General features: G+C 46.6%; 1 protein-coding gene across 1 annotated transcript; it reads left to right on the top strand.

Annotated features, from left to right (window-relative positions):
* The first annotated feature begins 10,941 nt into the window (after nt 1-10,941).
* On the top strand, nt 10,942-16,881 carry LOC142490671 (protein ABHD15-like). Its single transcript, XM_075593090.1, is given in 6 exon segments — nt 10,942-10,970; nt 10,972-11,068; nt 11,071-11,403; nt 14,543-14,895; nt 16,542-16,597; nt 16,748-16,881. Coding segments are annotated over 6 exon segments (1,002 nt in total).
* The last annotated feature ends 2,778 nt before the right edge of the window (nt 16,882-19,659 follow it).

Here is a 19,659-nt window from a genome sequence, read left to right as displayed (position 1 = left end):
GAAGAACTAGCCCCACCCTCAGCGCCCTGGGCTGAGGGTGGCGGCAGGGAGCAAAGACCCCACAGACCATCCTGTCGGAGTACACACTTGGAGGGAAGGAGAGGAGGAAAGGCCTGTACAGATTGGAGGGTCTTGTGTATTGCTGCTGCTGTGTGCTGCCACTGCTGCTGCTGTGTGAGCTACAAGAATAAAGAGACATTGCTGATTTTACCAGAGACTCTGTGTGATTCTGGAGCATCCACCCTGGGACCAGGGTTATTTCTTCTATAAGGGTCCTACCCAATATCCCTGGGAGTTATAGAGGATGGAGGCGCTGCACCACCACTAAAGACAATGAGGCAACTACCCCAGAAGCCTGGTCCTGTGTCCCCAACAACATCGCGGGAAGCTCAGGCCCTCCTGTTCCTCACAGGTACGCACCACCCACGCACATGTAATCCGCCCTCACACACCCTAGATATAACATATGTGTCTGGGGGGGGGGGGAATATGGGTTACATTTGGAGGCGCTGCTGAGAGCCAGAACAGGACAGGCTTACAGCGAAGCAGAACGGGAAGAGTGATGTGCACTCTCCGTGCAAGTGCTGAGGAAAGTAGGGCATATCAGACCGGGGGTAGTCAGGGGAGCGTGGACCGCCACTCCCGCACAGTATGCCCTGGGTGCCCTAAGCGGGTGGCGTAAGATGGGTGCCTAGCTATAGCTGTCCTAGTCCCTTGAGGCAGATAGTGTGAGGCAACTGGGGGGGTTAGCCTGCTAACGTGTCCAGGGACCATGGCCCAAGGCCCGCACTATGAGTGGCCAAAAGTAGGGACGCCCGTATTTAGGGAGATGCCCGGTACACTAGCCAGCACCCACATAAAACGCCCCACAGAGCACTTGCCAGAACAGTCACTGAGTACAGTGCACCGAGAAAGAGTTCTGCCTAGCCTGGGGTATGCCACCTCATAGTGGGCAACAGAGAAAGCATGCAGAGAGATGCAGAGAGTGTCAGTGAGTACAGTCAGTGTCTAGGGACGAGTTACACCGTAGACACTGAGAGTAGTACACATTTACATGTGGTGGGCTCATCGAAGATGGCGGCCGTCACTACATGTGCTCCGCGGAGCAAAGAAGGATCCAAAATGGCGACAAACGCGCCATCAGCGGCCCAGCACTTAGCAGCCAAACTAAAATTGTGATTCCCGCCAATCCTGGAGCACGCACATGCCTCGTGCAAAGAGACTGTACGAGAAATGTGGCGGGAGATGTGCAGGGGTTTGGCGCCAAACCCAGATCCCCTGCAAGAGGAGCGGAGCGGCGCGAAAGCCGAAAGCCCACCCACCTGTACTGTGACTGGCTAACAAACCAGGCCACGTCACACTGAAAGAAGGAGGGCCCCGCCTCTGGATTCCACCAGAGGGAGGGGGCACAAGGAGAGCCAATCAGAAGCATCCTCCCCAGCAAAGGGAGGGACAGGAAGTGAGAGCGAGGAGCTTCACTTCTGCCTGGCATTCGAGGAGCAAGGAGCTGAAACATTGAACTGTTCCACCCCTGAGTGAACTATGGCTGAACTGAGCACCACGATCTACCAGCTACCAGGAGGCTTACTGGTAGTGGAGGTGGAGGGCCAATACCAATACCCACTGGCGGTATCGCCCAGGAACCCGGTGACTCCCCTGAGGAGGAGCCGATTGTGATATCGTCCGAGGAAGAAGTTGGCGTACCATCGCTGGCGATGCGCCTACCGGCGAACCACCCTAGCGGTAACACAGAGGAGCAGACGAGTCCGGACACCTTCTGACGGCGAGCGCTGGTGCGGCCTGAGGCCCGTAGAAGTCCCTCGGCCGTGGTGACTCCCAGTGCGGTGGAGATGGCGTCCGAGATGACTCCGGAGGACCCCAAGATCACCAGCCGGCAGCGGAGCGGTAAGGAGACACCCCCACCCCCTTACTCCCGCCAGGCGAAGACGGAACCTGAAGAGGACGAGAAGGAGAGGCTTGCGGCCTACTGGCCCGTCCGCAGACCGGATGGTCCACCACCACCCGTTCCGGTCTTCGACGCACTTCTGGTGCGTGACCACGGAGCGGATGGAGATTCCGCGGGCACCGGCGATGACATCATTTCCGGGTCCAATGTGAAACGGGGCCCGGGAGCGCTGTACTCCCACGGGGGGTAGCCATGGCCACCCTGAAGAGCCGAGGCCCATCTAGAGAAGCAAGAAGTATGGCGGAGAAAGCACCCAAGAAAGCGTCCCTTGGTCGCGGTATTACCCGCTTGCTGGACACTGACTTGAACATTGCCCCAGCCCCAACCCTTAGCTCCATCGCCCCGGCCACTGCCCCTGCCCCGTCATGAGTGTTGCCACTGGGACCTAGTGGGGATAAATTGAGCAAGTACCCCAAATATTCCAGAGATGTGCGGGACTGGGAATTGAGCGATGAGGGGTCTGATGGGGAAATACATTATGCCAATGTGATACGTGTGCCTAACCCTGTGCCTTTTTCTCCTGCAGCTAGAGGGGGGGCCCGAGAGTCCCACACTCCAGCAGAGGCTGGGTCTGTCCGTAAGGTGGTTCACAAGATGAACCCTACCATTTACATCAATGCCAAAGGGAGGAGAGATTGCTCGCGCTCTACAGAGGCGGGGACATCCGGTGTCTCATCCCAAGCAGAGCCAGAGGTAGAGAACACTAGCCATTCCACAGAGTACGAGCACCGTGACAAGTGGTGGGCACCCCTGTTCACTGGGTACCACGAAGGTATGCACCGTACGCGGTTACTGCTCATTAAAAACAACATAGTTGATTATTGGTGGGCGGCAGGTGCCTTTACTCCCCAGGAGGTGGAGGACGAGATAGATCGCAGGTACCGGGAGATAGAGCAGAAAATCATTCTGCCCAAGGGCCCCAGTATATTATATGACGAGATTGCTCCTGTAGAACCAGAGTTTTGGGTACTGCCAAGCAGGGCGGGTAACCATAAGCTCACTAAGTTGAGCCGAGCCGACAGAGCCATAGTGGCTAGGTATAGGCAGTCACATGGATACGAATACCCCTATGTGCCAAACCCATAATGCGGGAAATAGAGGAGAGCAGAGATAGTTGGCTCTGAGAAGCCGTGCAAGAATACCTTCGGACCAAGTTTGGTAAGGCAGGTTACCATAAAGAGGACAGGATCAGTGAGTTGGTTCGGATCTGGAGTATAGGGCAGTGCATCTACATGCACAGTGTCATATATCGGCCAGAGCGTGGGTCGGTACAGTCCTTCTTTGTGACCATTACGAACCACAATGGAAGGAAAGTAAGGAAACCTGATCCGAAGCATTACTATTAGGGTTCTCCACGTTGGGAGTAACCGGTGTTTTTTTCGTATTACTACCTCATGTGAGCATATGTTATGACTACAAACTGCATGATACACTACCGACACACTTTATTAAAGTGTGGCCGGTACCGCAAGCCGGGAGATTTCCTGGCTTGCTAGTGGCCGCCCCTCGGCGTGCCGCGCGTCATAGACGCGCGGTCACGCGTCTTCGGGAGCGTGCGCCCCCTGCACGCGCGTCCAGGGGCTCCCCGAGGGAGCCCTGGTGTCCCGCGATCGCGGGACAGCGGCAGGGGGTTCCGGGGGACCCGGCGGACCCGGCAGCGGTAGGGAGAGCGCCCCGATCGGAGGGCGCTCTTCCGCTGCTTCGGCGCGCGCCCGTCACTCTCGGGCGCGCGCCAGGCTACTGCTGCGGCCAAGAACGGGCAAATGCTCGAATAAACTTGGCCGCAGCAGTATGTGTTTTGTTTCCCAGGTTGTTAAAGTTAGGTCCAAGTGGGGACCATTGGATTCCACCAGAGGGAGAGTGTAGCCCCCTGTAAACAGCATGGGCTGTATATCTTTCTCCTGCTGTGGTAAGTCCTGTTAAGGGCAGGCGCCAGTAGTAATTATGGATTATTCCCCCTTCAAGCCCTGCCTTGATTGATAGATGCAAGCCCCTGACTCTGCTGCAGGCCTGAGACAGAGGGGCGGTTCTGCTGACATCATGAGGGGTGGGGCTGACTAAACTTAGTTGCAGTTCCTTTCTGTGTGCAGTTCAGTTAGTGTTGGAGTGTCTGACTGGACAGTCAGACAGGGAAGTTAGCTAGGTTCCTGTGGAGTAGGGCCTAGTTAGCAATAGGTGGACCAGTGCCCCTCACCCTGCTTAGGGGGTGAGGGAAGAGCTAGCCCCACCCTGAGTGCCCTGGGCTGAGGGTGGCGGCAGGGAGCAAAGACCCCACAGACCATCCTGTCGGAGTACACACTTGGAGGGAAGGAGAGGAGGAAAGGCCTGTACAGATTGGAGGGTCTTGTGTACTGCTGCTGCTGTGTGCTGCCACTGCTGCTGTGTGTGAGCTACAAGAATAAAGAGACATTGCTGATTTTACCAGAGACTCTGTGTGATTCTGGAGCATCCACCCTGGGACCAGGGTTATTTCTTCTATAAGGGTCCTACCCCATATCCCTGGGAGTTATAGAGGATGGAGGCCCTGCACCACCACTAAAGACAATGAGGCAACTACCCCAGAAGCCTGGTCCTGTGTCCCCAACAACATCGCGGGAAGCTCAGGCCCTCCTGTTCCTCACAGGTACGCACCACCCACGCACATGTAATCCGCCCTCACACACCCTAGATATAACATATGTGTCTGGGGGGGGGGGGGGGATATGGGTTACATATGCTAAAGCAAATTTGTAGGTGGCATTTCTGGGGCTCAACAATTGCCAACGTAACAAAACATTTTAAGCAAAAGTACACTAAGAAGACACCTTTTCTCCATGTCTATGAAGTTTGGGATAAGTGTATTTAGCTTTTTTCTTTGGAACAGGAAACAAAAACTATAATATTTCACATTTTTACATTTTTTTTTAGATCCCAAGCACAAAATATTCAATGTGCCATTCTCACTAAAACTCCCAAGTTTTTACATGATTTTACCCATGTTTCTAAGTATCTGCAAACTGTTTTAAACATAAACGCAGGTGACCTACTGTATAACAATAAGATAACATCAAACATAAAAAAAATATAACATATTTGCCTTAATGTACGTACTTCCATCATAGATTTGCCAATCACTACTTATTCCAAGAAGTGACGCTCCTAAGGAAAGTAAGTATACTTCTTTCACAGAGCTGAAGGTTTAGAGGGATTAAAGAAAATGAAGGGTACATTAGTTGGTGAGGCAATAATTTGACGCACCTCTTCATTATTTAAGATTACAAAGAAAGCATTTCACTTGTTGAATATTTTTTTTTTTTTTTTTTTAGAATAACAGAATAGTAAAGAGAATGATGTAATGTTATTAAAAAGTGAATAGCTGTGGTCGGCGCTCTTTTGTGAGGTAACCGTTTTTAGACATCAACAAGAAACTCGTTTGAGTGATTTTGAAACTTTTAAGAGAGGTTTGATCACTAATATTGAATAGACACATGCTGTTTTTGACGCATTTCGTTACTTTAAGATGAATTATTTAGTGTAGTTTAGATATCAATTCATTTTTTATTTGCTTAGGGTGCTGGCATCTTGTTCCCTATTCAGAACCAGATACACAAGGGGTGCTAAGTTTTAGAACACTTTAAGTCTCAATCAATTGAATGGAAGTTAAGACATGTTAAAGCTTAGCGCCCCTTACTGAATCTGGGCCTAAAACTGCCGTGCGGCTTGAAATGTAATACAAGGCTATGGGCATTATTTTAAAGCCCAGTGTAATACAACTTTCACATGTAAAATGTGTGCATAACTGCAGTGCTGTCACAGACCTGCGATTCTGCCTTTGATGTGAACTATTTCTAATGTTCCTGCTACATATCAAAACGCCTATTCATGTTCTTGTTCCTGCAGTACCACAAAGCTAATTTATTGCAAAGTTAATGAGCGATCTGACAATTTGAAGCCCTGCGAGGGCATATTCTGATTAAATGTTCCTGTGCGTGTTTGTCTTTGCAAAAGATGTTTGATAAAGTGGAAAGACAATGAGGAAAATGTTTGATAAAGTGGAAAGACTTGTTACAATGTTATAAAGCAAACACACAAAATACAATAATGCTCAGCAGCAATTCACCCCAAATTATTATTATTATTTTTTTAATGTTAGAGGAGGGTATTATGCAGAGTTTAACCAGCAGATGCCCCCAGCTCCAGAACCCCCCGTCCCAGTTGCAGGTAAAATTGACTTTAGCATTTTTGTTGTTTCCTTTAAAAAAAGACATACATGGATTGCAGCCAGGGTCACCAACAGAAAATTGTCACATCCTCTCTTGGTGACGTTGCAACTCTCTAGTTGGGGTTCCCACAGGTTGGGGGATTGAGGATTTTCTTCAAAGGACCCCCCAGATGGTCTCTGAGGGAGGTCATGGTGCAGGTAATTAAAAAATATATACCCACCAAAACATTTTACAGCAGTGCGGACCGTTGCTTTCACACTCATTTATTATTTTCACATGAATAGGCTTTAAGGTGTCTTCTGGCGCCGGGAGGTGTCTTAGGAAATAGCACTGCTTAATAAAAATGGCCCTAAATATAAAAAGGAATACTAGTTATTTGGTTAGTTTTTACATATTCTCTGCTTAAGACCACAGGCCCCTAGTAATGATGCTGTGAAGCTGGTGATGCACATGGATTCTGCAGCCCCATTCAAAAGAATAGGAGTAATAGCTTCTCCAGTCTGGAAAAGCAGCTTCAAACCATGCTTAATAAGGCCAGACTGTCCCACTATGTAACCAGCAAGGATCAGGGGGCTTGTTTTTCTTTTTTTGTATTAGGTTTTTATTATTTCAATAGTTATTGCATCTGAAATATTGTTCTCTACTTTTCACATTTTATTACCATGCTTTTGTATTCTATTTATTTATTTATTTATGGTTTTAGTATGATTTCTGTAATTTGATATATGACATGTGCTGGATGTTTGCCTAAATGGATGGATGGATATATATATATATATATATATATATATATATATATATATATATATATATATATATATATATATATATATATATATATATATATATATATATATATACATATTTGCTTTCCTGTGGAGGGTTTTTGTCACTTTTTTTACTCACCATAACTTAACTCAGTATTATGGTTTAGCCTATCCCATAGCCTCTCTTGCATTCCCAGTAAAATCAACCCCACACTGATGAGACCCATCAAGGTCGAAACAGCTGTGTAGCTGAGACTGTGCCCCCTTGGCCTTGAGTCATCGTTCCGGAAGGGACTTAAGACTCATGCTGCTATTAGGGGGGTACGCCATCTCAGGCAGCGGGAGGTGATCAAGAGCGGACAAGGAGAGAGAGAGAGAGAGAGAGATGGTGAAGGGCCGGCGCCTTGGCCTTGGGGGATCGTCCTGATGGACTAAACCCCCTCGCTGCTTTTGGGGTGCCGCACCAGATCCTTGACGGTCGGACAGACGGAGCATGACAGCTGGAGCGCAGGAGGCGGTCAGGAGCAGACAAGCACGTGAGCAGGAGAGAGAGAGAGTGACGGGCCGACGCCTTTGCCTGGGGGGATCGCCATAATAGGCTTAGCCCCCCTGCTGCTATTAGGGCGTCGCACCGAAGCTCAGGATGACGAGGACAAAGACGGCGGCAATGGAGAACCGAAAGCAGACCATCAGATTCCTGGTGGTTGAGGCGGAGAGAGCCCGGGTGAGACTCCAGTATATCGTGGAGGAGATCTTGATTGACCTGGTGGAGATGAAGATTGCACAAGTCTACTGTCTGCAGGACTTCCAGGAAGAGGGAATCTTTGATGTGACCTTCCGCAAGGAGGAGGACTGCTTGAGTGCATATGAGAGATGCAAGAAAAACGCGAGTGACCAGAAGATGAAGGGGATCAGTGTTATCCCAAGTTTTTTGTTGGAGGAAAGAAGCATAATTGTGCACATGTATGATCCTTTTGTGAAAAAGGAGGAGATAGCCTTGTTTTTGAGACATTATTGTGCAACTGTAAGAGATGGTGAAGAACTTTTGAATTGCTATGGGATATATAATGGCAAGCGGGAATTTCACGTACGTCTAAGACCGGACCCAGCATGTGCAGGGGGAGTGATGCACCCCCCTGCTGTTTTCAAGGTGGGTGGGAAAAAAGGCTTTTTGGAATATTGGGGCCAACGCAAGAGATGTAAGAACTGTCAACAATATGGACATTTGGAAGAGAGATGTGGGGAGGTGCGAATGGTGTGTCACAACTGTGGTAAAGAGGGTCACGTGGCTGCAAAATGCAGAGTATAAAAGAAATGTGACTTTTGCTATGAGTCTGGACATTTGGCGAGAAAGTGTTTAAAGAAGAGTGAGATTTGGTGCACAAAAAGGACAAGTACAATGTCATCAATTGTGGGTAATCGTGCTAGACAAGTGACGAGACAGAGTCCGGAAAAGACTAATGTACAGGTGCAGAATAGTGAGAAAGGTCAGCTCAGAGGTTTTGTCAGTGAGGATGGAAAGGGAAAAGAAGGGGAAAGTGAGAAGGAAGATAAGGATGAAGGAAAGGGGGACAGTATAGGGGAGGAGGATAAGGATGAAGGAAAGGGGGACAGTATAGAGGAGGAAGGGGAAAGTGAGAAGGAAGAAGAGGAGATTAGAAGTGAGAGAGAAAAAGAGGAGGTTTTTTGGGAATGGTTATACGGTAAGGGTGGTATTTTAGAAGACCGAGAAGATGATGATTGGTAAATTAAATATGCAAATACTGTAAGGTGGCTTTTGAGGGGAGGAGGAAGAAAGAAGAGGAGAGGAGGAAGGGAAAAAAAATAGAAATGTAAATGGTTGGTTTTTGAAATGGAAAGAATGTATGATAACTGATGGAATAATGATGGGTTTTTTGATGTGTCTAGTGGGGTAGGGAAAAAATAGAAATATAAACGAAATGGAAGGAATGTAAATAGAATTATATAATGTAGGTTTTTTTTGTAAAGTATGGGGTGGTTTTTTGTTGGAAGTAGAATGTATTTTGAAGGTTCTTGTGAAGTAACTGAGATTATTTTTGTATTGGAAAATTATGAAAGAATAATTTTTAATTTTGCTTAGTTATTATTGATTGAAAAGTTTTATTATTTACCGTTTGTAAATATGTGAATGTGAATAAACATTTAAAAAAAAAAAAAAAAGCTGTGGGTGGTTTTCTGGGTATGCACCTTAACCCTGGCTGTGCTCAAAGCTGTGACCATGCAGCAAGCTTAAGCCTATAGGGAACCATGTTAAAAATGGTTATTGAGGCAAAAAGTGACACTGTGTGCTCATTTGCATGTCATTTCCCAGAATCCCTTGCTGCAGTGGAAGTGCTGTATGCTGGGTGATAATGGGGAAAGGCGGGGTTGCAGACCTGCCTAAGACATGCAGATGAGCATACAGTTATATTTGCGTATATATATATTTATATATTAAATCCTTATACAATGACTAAATAAGAAAAGGTGTTTGAAGCTGCCACAGGGGTATGGAAAATAATGAACTTCTTATCAGCCATTCTCTGCTCATTCAACGGAATAAATCACTTACTGTAATTTATCCTGCCTCTTCTAACTTTCTTAGTGAGGGACATACAGTATCCACTGCTCCCTGCCTCTTCTAACTATCTTAGTGAGGGACATACAGTATCCACTGCTCCCTGCCTCTTCTAACTATCTTAGTGAGGGACATGCAGTACCACTGCTCCCTGCCTCTTCAAACTATCTTAGTGAGGGACATACAGTATCCACTGCTCCCTGCCTCTTCTAACTATCTTAGTGAGGGACATGCAGTACCACTGCTCCCTGCCTCTTCAAACTATCTTAGTGAGGGACATGCAGTATCCACTGCTCCCTGCCTCTTCTAACTATCTTAGTGAGGGACATGCAGTATCCACTGCTCCCTGCCTCTTCTAACTATCTTAGTGAGGGACATGCAGTATCCACTGCTCCCTGCCTCTTCAAACTATCTTAGTGAGGGACATGCAGTATCCACTGCTCCCTGCCTCTTCTAACTATCTTAGTGAGGGACATGCAGTATCCACTGCTCCCTGCCTCTTCTAACTATCTTAGTGAGGGACATACAGTATCCACTGCTCCCTGCCTCTTCTAACTATCTTAGTGAGGGACATACAGTATCCACTGCTCCCTGCCTCTTCTAACTATCTTAGTGAGGGACATACAGTACCACTGCTCCCTGTCGCTTCCGTTCTACAGAAGGACACTTATTGAGCATGTTCTGACTATGCTAGCTATACTACACAAGAGGGAACTTGCCTATTATATTACAGTAGTGCCAATAATTATTCACCCACCTGTTACAGCGCTGCCCTAATAATGTACCATATCTCACCTTCTGTAACCATTCCACATGGCTCAGCCCCAGTAACTAGGAGGAGAACATGCATACCTCTGCTTCCTATCCCACTGCAGGACGCACTTCACTTCCCATGCCCTGCCGTAGCTCCCCTCGCTTCTATTGCACAGAGAGGGGTACTTACCTCACTCATTGCCCTTGCGGAGATCGCCTACAGGTTTAGAAAGTCTCATACTCGGGAGTGTCAAGCATCTTGACGTAAGAAATCGTTCTCTCTCCCTCTCTCCCCCCTTCTCCCCCCCTCTCTCCCTCTCTCCCCTTTCTCTCCCTCTCTCTCCCCTTTCTCTCCCTCTCTGTACAGGGGAGTGATCATCACAATTTGTGTGTGTCAAGAAAGCTCCCCTTCTCCGCCCACTTGTGGCAAACAGCCTTTAGTCTGGTGAGATTCGGTCTCTGATAGCAAAGCATGCTCAGTTTTGTGCAGCCTCTCTCTCCGCGCAGCCAGAGAAGGATGTGTGATCTGCTCTGAGCACTTCCTTCTGTCATCTCCCAGCTACCACAATGCTTGAAGCACCTGCACGTCTGAACACTTTCTGACATCTCACTGTTCTCATTTGTCTTTGCTGGGTTTAGTTCACCAAAAAGGTCCTTGCAGTGCCTGCCACTGAGATGCTACAATGGGCTGCCTGCTTGGGCACTTCTTCTCTTGCTTCTCTGGTCATGTAAGATGTGGTTCAGCAATAGTTTCTGGGCAACTGTTTCTGCAAAGAGTGTGGATGGTCTGCAAGGGTGTACTGTAAGTTGATCTACAAGCCTTCTGCTTTGGCCAACTACCTGATAAGACATTGCTGGACCTTCAATGGGTTTTCCAATGTCAAGTGGCTATGGAGGACCTTCCCTACCCTGCAGACCTTGATGGGCATGCTGGGTCCGGTGGACAGAGGGGTTCATTTTGTAAGAGAGTACCTGCAGATGAGCGATGACGGGCTAGTGGCTCTGGATTGGGCTGTGAAGCCCGGGCAGCATCAGAGGAGAAGGAGGGACTCTAGTAACTCCACCGTGCCCATCTTACTGGTCATCCCAAACTCATTTGGCAAGATCACTAGGAACAGGAAAAGGAATCAGGGGAGCGTCAGTGCCTAAGGAAAAAATGTGATGCTCGCATAGTGCAATATGTTAACAATACACATACACAGGCAGAGCTCTCATAAGAGCACAGTGAGGCTAGATATTAATGATCACTACTGTAAGTATCAGAAATATTAGCTGTGTATGGGCATCTCTAATGACCCATACACACAGGAACATAAATAGGAGGTAGGAATCCAAAAGAGAGACACCAATCCAATACTTAAAAAATGTAGATATTTATCCAGCATTGATAAAAATTGGAGGCTTACAGGATTCCGGAAAGGTAACAGCAAGTTTGTACACATGAAGGTTCACTCGAGTCGCGTTCTCACGGCTTCGTCACTACGTACGGCGAAACTAGTAGAGCGTAACCCCTCGTGTGAGATCCAGAGGGAGAGAGCCTGCTGTGGAGTTCCGGTGACGTCCGCAATACGTGTTGAAGAACCCGAAAGTGACGTATCGGCCCCCTGAAGCAGCGCAGGTCGGAGACCGGATGAGGAAGCAGCATCGTGCAGAGATCCCGAGAACGCGACTCGAGTGAACCTTCATGTGTACAAACTTGCTGTTACCTTTCTGGAATCCTGTAAGCCTCCAATTTTTATCAATGCTGGATAAATATCTACATTTTTTAAGTATTGGATTGGTGTCTCTCTTTTGGATTCCTACCTCCTATTTATGTTCCTGTGTGTATGGGTCATTAGAGATGCCCATACACAGCTAATATTTCTGATACTTAGTGATCATTAATATCTAGCCTCACTGTGCTCTTATGAGAGCTCTGCCTGTGTATGTGTATTGTTAACATATTGCACTATGCGAGTATCACATTTTTTCCTTAGGCACTGACGCTCCCCTGATTCCTTTTCCTGTTACTTTGCGGACAGTGAAACAGTCCTTAAGGGTTTGAGTGTCTATTTATCACTTCATGCACTTTATTTTTGATTTATTTTTGATATCACTAGTCACTATATATCACTGCATGGTTTACTGTAAGTTGTGTGTTTTTTAGAGTGTATGAGCGCCATCTAGTGTTTTTTTGTATAAGATCACTAGGAACACCTGCAAGGTAACTTACACCATAAGCAAAGTATTGAGAGGGCGATAGATGACAGAGTTGTGCAGTTATTGGGAATCTTTCATTTAAGATGAATAGAAAATTTATGTATTATTTATCAGAAGGCGAATCAATGCTGTTATCAATAGCATTTTCTATTATTTTCAGTATTGTTGTGATCAATTATTAGCAGTATTATTGACTGCTGTTAACATACAGTCATAGGAAGAAAACATAACATAGTGTCAGCATTTATATAGAGAGCACTTGTTATTCTAAATATTGCCGTCCAATACTATCAGTGTTAGCAATATTAGGACTTGTAATACATTTTTATCAGTATTCTGGGTGATAATTGTAAAATATTTTATTATTGATGGTGATGATGATGATGATGATGATGATGATGATGATGATGATGATGATGACATTATTAAGCAGTAAGTGCAGAACTGGAATTTAATACAATTGAAAGTTCATACTTCTGTATGCCATAATGAGACTCAAACTCGTGACTGCTAAACCTCAACCAAAGATATGTCTGGATGTGAGAAATTCTTCCTTCTTTTCTATGTTTGTTTCTGAATTTAGAGTTACACTGCGAGTGGGCCAGTTATATTGGAAGTATGTTAACTTCAGCTGCTGGGTGATTGCAGGTCATTCTGGCAGTAAAGAGGTGCAATCATTAGTTGCACTAATTATAATAATTAGTGTTCCTAAGTGGTACTTTGCACATTTATTTTTTGTAAGACAATAATAATAGTTATATGAATTCAGATTAGATTCCAGACTACACAGTTTAAGGAGTTTTAAATTCAGACAGGCTTGTACAAGAGCTTAATAAAGGTTGGTACTTCACATCATGTATTCACATTGTGTGAGCTAACCTCTTTAAGACATGTATTGCTTGTTATGACGGTGTCAAGTCACTTTATCCATCCTATGCCCGGCTTTCCTAAATGTGATTGTATGCTCTTTGGGTTAGAGATTGCATTGCTGCCACCTTTATCATTCCACTATTTATATGGCAATCAGTGCACAGTTGTTGCTGGAACAATACTGTACCCTTCTCCTTTACGAATGTATCCTGTTTAGAGCCATCCTGTCACAATAGTAACCACCCATTCTGCTCCTCAGTCCTGTGCACAATGCATAATGTGGGTGTGTAGACTTTCCTATGTGAAAATAACTGGAAATGTGGCGACTGATTTGGGTTATTGTCATAAAGTGACAATGCGGTCACGAAAGCACTAAACAAGCTTTCAGAGCCAAGTTGTCAGGGCCTCCATTTAGAGAGCAGAAACACCAAGAACATAATTTATTTGTTGTTGTTATTACTATTATTATTATTAATAAGTAATTTTAGGACCACAGATTTACGTTGGAGACAAACAACACCCAAAGCCTTTCTCAGGTTGCTTTTCCCAAACAAGAAAGTGCAGAGGGGAAGACTGTCTTCATTGCATAATATGCTAATTGCTTTTAATTAATGGGTAATGTTTTGTCCTAACATGAACTTTGCTGTATTATGTTACTGCTTGAGCAGGGGAAACTGCCTTAACCCCTTGTTCATCCTTGGGATTAGACTACACTAACGGGTTAAACCACCCAAGGATTTATTCGTCTATACCATGGATGGGTGGCCACCTCCAGTGCTCAAGGGCCACCAACAGGTCAGGTTTTCAGGATATCCCTGCTTCAGCACAGGTGACTCAATCAGTGGCTGAATCATAATGGTGGAGCAACCTGTGCTGAAGCAGGGATATCCTGAAAACCTGACGTGTTGGTGACCCTTGAGCACTAGGGATGGCTACCCCTGCTCCATTCTGTAATTGCAAATAGTACTATTTCAGGCCTGTGCAGTCTTATTTAGCACCATTAACACCATTTGTTGCAATGCCATTCAGTTTTATCTGATGGATTATTTTCCCAATAAGATACATGTATACCCTCGAGTCCCTTTTTTCCAATCTTCCCTCTAACGCTACTGTTATCCTGGACAGCATTTACACTCTGAATGTTTCACAATTCTGAAGAGAACAATACGAAATGCATCATGCATGTTATTCATGTGCCTATTTCCAGATGTGCCATTTGGCCCTTCTTCATGGCTACCAAGCTGTGATCTTTAATCGCCGTTGCCAAAACGGTTGCCCTCTCAGCACAGCCAAGCTGCAGTCTTACGGGGACCCCAACGACCTCCGGGAAGCCATTCGATATATCCGCCACTGCCAGCCCTCCACTCGGCTCTTTGCTGCAGGCGAAGGCACCGGCGCTGGGCTTCTCCTATCCTACCTCGTAGAATGTGGCTCTTCCAGCTACATCACGGCAGCAGGCTGCATCTCCCCGCTGTTCCGCCTGCAAGACTGGTTCGAAGCCGACTGCACTTGGCTGTGGCAGACAATACTTCTGTTCTACCAGAAGCTGCATCTGAGCAGGTAATAGCAGTGTGACTTGCAGGACAGCGTGGGTGTGGCACTTTTGTTCTTGCACATACAGATGCAGCGGCCGTTATTCGAACACTTCACGCGGTGTATACCCCGGAATACCCATGTCATGGCGCGTGATTTATTCCAACCTTACCGCCTTAAGACACGAGTGCAGGCGAGTGCAGAAAATGGCATTTTAGTGTTCTGGTTTTTAAACACCTGAAATTGACACAATAGCACAGTACTATACACATTACAATTCTATCATTTCATTGCATTTCATTGCACACAAAGAAACAGAATCCATGAAATTCCAACTAAGCAACCGCGATAATCATGTGTGCCTGAGGCGATTGGCCACGTTAATGCCACGTGGAGTACAACAGCGCACACGAAAACGGCTCCGTGATTTGTTCGAATAACGGCCGCTGCATCTGTACTGTACAAGGGTGTGGGCTTGATCCCTGCTTCAGAGAATAAACTATTTATGAGTCTCTCTGATGCTGCTCCAGTTTACAGCCAAGTAACTCACTTTCATGTGGAAATGCTTGATAATCCCACGTTGCTTTTTTTTTAAACTGCTGCAGAATGTGTTATTTCCAAGGTTTCACCGCAGAGGTGGCTGCATGTGTAAAAAAAAGGGCAACCGTGAAAGCGCGTGATGGGATTGGCACTATAGAAATACAGACGTGCTGTAGATTGCTGCAATATACAAAGTTCAACACATGATTCCCATGCTCAGAAAACTTTCCCAGAGATGTTGTACTGCGCGAGCAGTTGCAGCTACAAACGATCTCCTCTTCGACTGAGACTTTTTATGGTCTGGAGAGATCATGTAAAACCACTTCACTGAGGAAGTTTCCTGCTGATCCTATAAAAGGCTCAACAACAAATATTAAAATAAAAATAGAATGGTGCTGCTCTCCAAGACCAGTACCGTAGCGGTGCTGCAGTTATTGTGAATCTACATACAGTATATCCACATGTGCTAAGAACCGCCTCAAGTACAACAGAGGCGAAGAACTGGTTTATCATTCAATCCCAATCACTTTATATTGTAGAACTTCTGCCTGATAACCTCCACCCCTCCCCCTCAGGTAATAATAAACCCTGTATCTTCTGATAACAGCGGCATGTACTGTATATTCTGTGATATAGTAATAGTTAATTTTTCATACTGTATATATTTTTTTCTTTCTACATTTCTTCCTCTACCTGTAGGGAACTTTGTGATGTTACATCTTATTTCTTAAATTCAGTTGAACATTTATTGAGTGTCTTGGTATTTTTTGGACTGTTTATTGCTCATTCTTCCTGATATACAGTGATATAACAAATTATAAATGCTCTTCGGAGTATGACACTCAAGACCTTTCAATGTTGAAGGGTTTTATTCTTAGCACTTCAGCTTTTGTTTAACCAATAAATGTTTTCATATCTTACACCCACCCCTCCCTGATTCAAACGTCTGTTCACTCTGATTAGCTCACTGTCCCGAGATCTAGAATGGCTCAATCTGGATCCAGAACATCTCCCACACCAGCTCATCATCTTTGGAATCAGTAGCCTCTGAATTCTTTCTCTTCCTTCTCTTTTTAACCCCTGTCACAGTGTGAGAGTTCAGCCACACATTTGTTTTGCATTGCTCAACCCAGGGCCATGGAGAAGGAGGGCACGACAAGACTTGGTGTCCTGGGCCTGGTGAGTGAAGGTACCTAAGAGTCCAGGCCTAAGGAATATATATTTTTGGTGATGGTAAATTGGGTGCAGATGTTTTACCCAGGTTTTGCATCACAGAGACTGATATATACCCCCACCCCCTAATTCTTCCATTGTTTCTTTTTCTCATTTGATACACCAGGTGCAATATTTACTTCGCCTGAAGAGTTGCATCAGGTTTGCATCAAAGAAATGTTGATGCATGACCAAATTTCATTTTCTGAATCTGAAGACCTCTCTTCATTGGTTGATTTGATCTATATCTATATTTTTTAAACCATTGTATGTCCGTGTCTAGGGGCAATCTGATTGGTCCGTCGGTCTGTCACTCAGCCTCCGGACAATCAGATTGCTCCCTTGGCCCGCCCGCCCCAGCACACCTCTCATTGGTCACACTCACCAGCCACTGATACCGCTACCCACGGACATCGCCGCACGCTCCTCGGTGCCACCGTTTCACCTGTCCCCACTCCCCCTCACAGCAAACCCCAGCCTCCCCGGCGCCTCCAGCAACACTACCCACGAGCAGAGGCGCCCGCTCCTCGGCGCCGCTGCCTCACCTGCAGGAGGGACCCCCCACATGCCTTCTGCAGCTCTCCGGGCTCAGCTCTCCGTGCAGCTCCCCCCTCTCTTCCTCCACATGCCCTCTGGGCTCTCCGTGCAGCTCCCCCCCTCTCTCCCTCCACATGCCCTCTGTGCAGCTCCCCCCCTCTCTCCCTCCACATGCCCTCTGTGCTCTCCGTGCAGCTCCCCCCCCTCTCTCCCTCCACATGCCCTCTGTGCTCTCCGTGCAGCTCCCCCCCCCCTCTCTCCCTCTCTCCCTCCACATGCCCTCTGTGCTCTCCGTCCGGCTCTCGTCCGATCCCCGCCCCTCACACACACACACGTAGACACACGCAGACACGTAGACACACGCAGACACGTAGACACACGCAGACACGTAGACACACGCAGACACGTAGACACACGCAGACACGTAGACACACGCAGACACGCAGACACGCAGACACGCAGACACGCAGACACGCAGACACGCAGACACGCAGACACGCACACACGCAGACACGCACACACGCAGACACGCAGACACACACACACGCAGACACACACACACGCAGACACACACACACGCAGACACACACACACGCAGACACACACACACGCAGACACACACACACGCAGACACACACACACGCAGACACACACACACGCAGACACACACACACGCAGACACACACACACGCAGACACACACACACGCAGACACACACACACGCAGACACACACACACGCAGACACACACACACGTAGACACACACACACGTAGACACACACACACGTAGACACACACACACGTAGACACACACACACACGTAGACACACACACACACGTAGACACACACACACACGTAGACACACACACACACGTAGACACACACACACACGTAGACACACACACACACGTAGACACACACACACACGTAGACACACACACACATGTAGACACACACACACGTAGACACACACACACACACACAATTTACACACACACACATGTAGACACACACACACGTAGACACACACATACACACATACACACACACATGTAGACACACACATACACACACACACACACACACACATGTAGACACACACACACACATATGGAGACACACACACATATGTAGATACACACACACACGTAGACACACACACACACACACATGTAGAAACACACATACACACACGTAGACACACGTAGACACACACACATATGTAGACACCCACACATGTAGACACACACACACACACGTACACACACACACACGTACACACACACACACGCACACACACACACACGTACACACACACACACACACACACACACACACACACACACACACACACACACACACACACGTACACACACACGTACACACACACGTACACACACACGTACACACACACGTACACACACACACACACACACATGTACACACACACACACGTACACACACACACACACACACATGTACACACACACACACACACACGTACACACACACACACACACACACACGTAGACACACACACACGTAGACACACACACGTAGACACACACACACATGTAGACACACACACATGTAGACACACACACATGTAGACACACACATGTAGACACACACGTAGACACAAATACACACACGTAGACACAAATACACACACATGTTGACACACACACGTTGACACACACACACATGTAGACACACACACACATGTAGACACACACACACATGTAGACACACACACACATGTAGACACACACATGTAGACACACACATGTAGACACACACACACATGTAGACACACACACACATATGTAGACACACACACACACATATGTAGACACACACACACATATGTAGACACACACACACACATATGTAGACACACACACACATATGTAGACACACACACACATATGTAGACACACACACACACATATGTAGACACACACACACATATGTAGACACACACACACATATGTAGACACACACACACATATGTAGACACACACATATGTAGACACACACGTAGACACACACACACACACACGTAGACACACACACACACGTAGACACACACACACACGTAGACACACACACGTAGACACACACACACGTAGACACACACACACATATGTAGACACACACACACATATGTAGACACACACACACATATGTAGACACACACACACATATGTAGATACACACACACACACATATGTAGACACACACACGTAGATGCACACACACACAATTTATACACACACACACACGTAGACACAAATACACACACACGTAGACACACACACGTAGACACACACACGTAGACACACACACGTAGACACACACACGTAGACACACACACGTAGACACACACACGTAGACACACACACGTAGACACACACACGTAGACACACACACGTAGACACACACACGTAGACACACACATGTAGACACACACACATGTAGACACACACACACATATGTAG

This window comes from Ascaphus truei, chromosome 3, assembly GCF_040206685.1.
Source record: "Ascaphus truei isolate aAscTru1 chromosome 3, aAscTru1.hap1, whole genome shotgun sequence".
Classification (NCBI taxonomy): Eukaryota; Metazoa; Chordata; class Amphibia; order Anura; family Ascaphidae; genus Ascaphus; species Ascaphus truei.
Note: the sequence above shows the minus strand (reverse complement) of the source record. Positions and strands in the feature narration are given on the sequence as shown.